The sequence below is a fragment of the Labrus mixtus genome, chromosome 15 (assembly GCF_963584025.1).
Source record: "Labrus mixtus chromosome 15, fLabMix1.1, whole genome shotgun sequence".
Lineage (NCBI taxonomy): Eukaryota > Metazoa > Chordata > Actinopteri > Labriformes > Labridae > Labrus > Labrus mixtus.
The window spans coordinates 7,400,943-7,405,135 of NC_083626.1; the positions used below are offsets into that span (position 1 = coordinate 7,400,943).

The 4,193-nt window shown below is 42.6% G+C and overlaps 1 protein-coding gene across 10 annotated transcripts in view; it reads left to right on the forward strand.

Moving 5' to 3' along the window:
- The window catches only part of LOC132989741 (potassium voltage-gated channel subfamily KQT member 2-like), a 27,543-nt gene extending 23,971 nt beyond the window's left edge, over positions 1 to 3,572 (forward strand). For all 10 annotated transcript variants that reach the window (XM_061057544.1, XM_061057545.1, XM_061057547.1 and 7 more), the window contains 2 exons: positions 165 to 258; positions 957 to 3,572. In XM_061057544.1, coding sequence (XP_060913527.1) covers positions 165 to 258; positions 957 to 1,811 — 949 coding nt within the window. In that variant the 3' untranslated portion in view covers positions 1,812 to 3,572. The remainder of the gene's footprint in view (positions 1 to 164; positions 259 to 956) is intronic.
- The last annotated feature ends 621 nt before the right edge of the window (positions 3,573 to 4,193 follow it).

The window sequence follows — 4,193 nt, forward strand, 5'->3', positions numbered from 1 at the left end:
ATTCATTCATTCATACATTCAAAACAGACTGTTATGTCATCAACATAAGTGTCATCTTCACCACATTTCCAGTAATTCACTTAATGGCATCATGAACTTTTCTAAATTTCAACAAAATCCTAGAGTGTGTTTTAATTCCAGATATTAATTTCCTCAAATACTAGAGTTGACCAGATAGTTGGTAAAGGTCCTAAACCTGAAGGAGATGCGGCGGAGGACCCGAGCATGATGGGACGTCTGGTCAAAGTTGAAAAGCAGGTAAGGATGTTCGTTAAAGGTCGATAGAAGTTCTACAAATCGGATGACTGTTATTTTATATTTCTGTTGAGGGAATATCTTATAGAATATCTATCCTTCACAAACGTCCAGTTTGACTGAATTCTGAATAGTTTACTTACCAGTGGTGAAAGACAAAGATCACTTGAATCTTCAACAAGTTATTCTGCTTTAACACAGTTTACTCAAATATCTAATTGGATACAAAGTGGGGGATTTTCTTTAAAGCTTGAATATCAACTTTAAAGTAACATCACAATTTCTTTCTTTCTTATTCCTGTCCAGATCTTGTGTACTCTATCCCAGGAACACCAGATGAGAATACACATTTTATCAATGTTTGATTTTCATCCTTGAGTCTACTTGAACTCTAGGATCATTTGATTAAAACTTGGTGGTCAAAGATTAATGTCCTGTACTGTACGTCCCATTCTTGTGAATGTGATATCTCATTAATTCCTGAGATTTTATTATATCAGGTTAACTTTTATTCTTTCTGTCTGGGAGAACCAATTGGAAAAGGTCTATTAATAACCACACGCTCTGCAGAGTTGCAGTGAAAGACACAGATTGTATCCTCCATTCTAGCTCAAAGTTAACGCTGTGATTCTTTTGGAGACAAATATGTTGGAAGTGAAGTGCTCCTTGCACAGACGGTAATTCTAGCTTCCTCCCTGCAGGTGATCTGTATGGACAGGAAACTTGACTTTCTGGTCAACGTGTATGTGCAGCGTATGGGCATCCCTCGCTCGGAAACAGAGGCCTTTTTCAACTCCAAAGAGCCGTATCCAGCTCCGCCTTACCACAGCCCCGAGAAGAGCAAGCTAGAGAAGGAGGATCAAGAGGAGGTGAAGCAAGAAAAGGAGGTGAAGACATGCTCACCTGCAGATGTCCCATGCTCTGATGGGTCGTTGGAAAAGAGAGATCCTTTGCTGGGTCGGTCTGTGGTGATTTCAGTGGGTACTCCTTCTGGCAGCCACAGCCGGCCCTCTACCTCCTGGCAGCACCAGCTGCAGCACCCCCTCAGCCAGCCTGCCTGGAACAGCAGCGTGGCCAACACCCCATCACCAGTCGGTGGCAACGGCAATCATTCGCCCACCCTATTCCGCCTACCCCCTCCGCCTGCTCCGGTACACGACCGATCCTCCTCTGGTCAGGGCGGCAGTGGCAGAGAGAGCTCCCAGAGCAGGAGGCGCCACAGAAGGCAGAGGTGTCAGCAGGATGCCACCGCTGTGGAGAGCGACACGTCTCTGTCCATCCCGTCTGTCGACCACGAGGAGCTGGAGCGCTCCTTCAGCGGCTTCAGCATCTCGCAGGCCAAGGAGGACTTCTTTGGGCCCTCGTTCTTTGCGGGGTCAGGAGGTGGAGCTGCAGCGGGGACTGAGGCGGCAGCCGGACCTGCACTCTGTGCCAGGGTCAGACCCTTCATAGCGGAGGGGGAATCAGACACAGACTCTGACCTGTACGCTCCCTCCCCTCTGTCCTTCACCGGGGAGGTGTCAGGTGGAGAGAGGGCGTGGCCGGGGCTGAAGTAGGTCAGGGAGGACTGCTCTGCCTTGGTGAGAGGCTCACGCTGAAAGAGACCAACGCTTCAGGTCAGGAGAGAAGACCTCGTAGCCAACTGACTGTTTTTGCGGACGACGCTATACCAGACCATTTAAGGAGAAATGAATGGTCATGAATAGCTGTTTATAACTGAAGATGGTACAAATATGTCCTCAAAAAACAAAGGGGGTTGTCCTTTATCACCTTTTATTGTTTGTGATGTGACACTTTATAGGAGATGCTTTATATTGATTTGCACTGTATCCATCAATGTCTTGATTTCATAGAAAATGGCTTTTTAGGAACATTTCTTTATTACTAAGTAAACAGTTTTGTTGCATTAAGTCGTGAAGAAAGGAACACAAGAGTGTGAGAAAATGATTTATGACACTTTCAATTAGCATTTGACTTATACTTTGTGTATGGGAAAATCACCCGAGTGTATTTCAACACTTCTTCTGTTACACTCTGACCACTTAAAATACAAAAAAAAAAGCGAGTTAGCCATGCAAAACTGTTAAAGTCCTCTCAAGTGGTTAGCATAGTGTCTTGTTAACTTCTTTACCTTTGAATGACTTGAGGTGTTATGATGCCAAAACCGTAGCTTTGATAATCAATTAGATTCTTGCAGAATTAAAAAAAAAGTCACGCTTGCCTTCCAGGAATAATAATAAATCAGCCTTTTGTTTCACTGGATACGACAGAAAAACTCCCCTCAAAGTTAACAAAGCAGTGAACCTGCTGCATGGCATGTTAAACTGTTGATTTTAAGGACTTTGTGATTGAGGCTACAAAACCAGACAAAAATCCCACAAGTGTTTTCTTTCTCTACAGACAGACAGGGCGTTGAATAAAATATGAAAAAGATGCGTGCATGAATGTTTTCAAGCTACAATACGTTCATTTCTTTATACGGCTTTGCTTGAAATCTGATCATGTATATGCAGACAGAGCCCGCTCATTTCAGTGGCTTTACTTTCTGTCCATAAATTATGTTTACTTTATTACAGACTCAAATGATTACTATGGAAACAATATGGGCTGCGATGGAGACGAGCTCATTTTTTTTAAGATCACAAAAACAGGAAATGTTCACGTTGTATTGAGCAAATCGTGCAACACCTTGATAATCGGGAACAAAAGGTATTTGGCCTGCGATGCATAGTTCAATCATTTAGAAATATCTGCTGCTTTGTCAGTCCTGCACTAAATGAGGAAATGCAATAAAAGCAAGCAAGGCAATCAAGAACCATTCTTTAGAAACATGACGATGGCCTTTTTCACACCCGACTCCATTGTTTTTTAAGTAATCAAATCAATCATTAGATATATCTCAAAAAAGAAGTGCAAGTACATTTCCAAGTCTTATATAGGAGATTCTGTGGCCGCGGAGCAGTCGTTAGGGGTTACACGTCCAGGCCACTGATAATACTAAAAGCATGGGATCTATAGGGGCATTTGAAGCATGAACAGTTCTTGTTAAAAACTAACCCTGAGTCATAGCGAAACAACCCACAACATTTGAACTTTATCGCCCCACAGTAAACATCAATCAGTAGACTGTTCACACCAGATCCATAACTCATATTTTCCATGAAAGAAGAACAAAACCCTGCTGGCATGTTTTCTACGAGCCAAATGAAACGGACGTGTTGGGTTTTACATGACACAGTAGCTCTTAGTTCAACACCATCATGTAACTGCACCTTCTTCTTCTTCAGTAATAAAACTTTGTACATCACTGAAAATCATCAACCAGGTGGTGTCTCATTTTTTTACAATGAACTTTAAGATGTTTTGTTTTTTAAATAAGACTGTGACAGGTTCATCAGCTGAGTGGTGTAATAATGACCCCGAGGCACTAGATGGCAATACAGAGCTTCACATATCTATCTATCTATCTATCTATCTATCTATCTATCTATCTATCCATTTTGTGACAGAATATAAACAGTCTTTTTTTACATTTTGAAACATGGCTGCAGGGATTTTCTCTGATTCGGCCACAAGAGCGTCAGGGAGAACAAGCTCACTGTGTCTTCAAGCTGAAGATCAAGGGGTGCGTCCGAGATGCAAAGTGTCTACACAGTCTGACAGTAGACAGTCCCTTCTCTCCATGCTGTATCCTGTTATGACCTACTGTTCAGTAGGCTGATATGTGTTCCTACTTCGTCTGATTCATTCAGTGTGGAAGTGGCGTCATTAGCCCGCCTCATGTTATTGACACTCCAACTCCAATAATAAACTTCTCAGTTAAACAGTTTAACAGCTTAACATTTGAAAGGTGCGTTACCTGAACCGGCCACATCCATCCTCATGTCCTCGCTTGTTTTGATTTGGAGGTGCATGTGAAGTGACGTTTTACATTTACT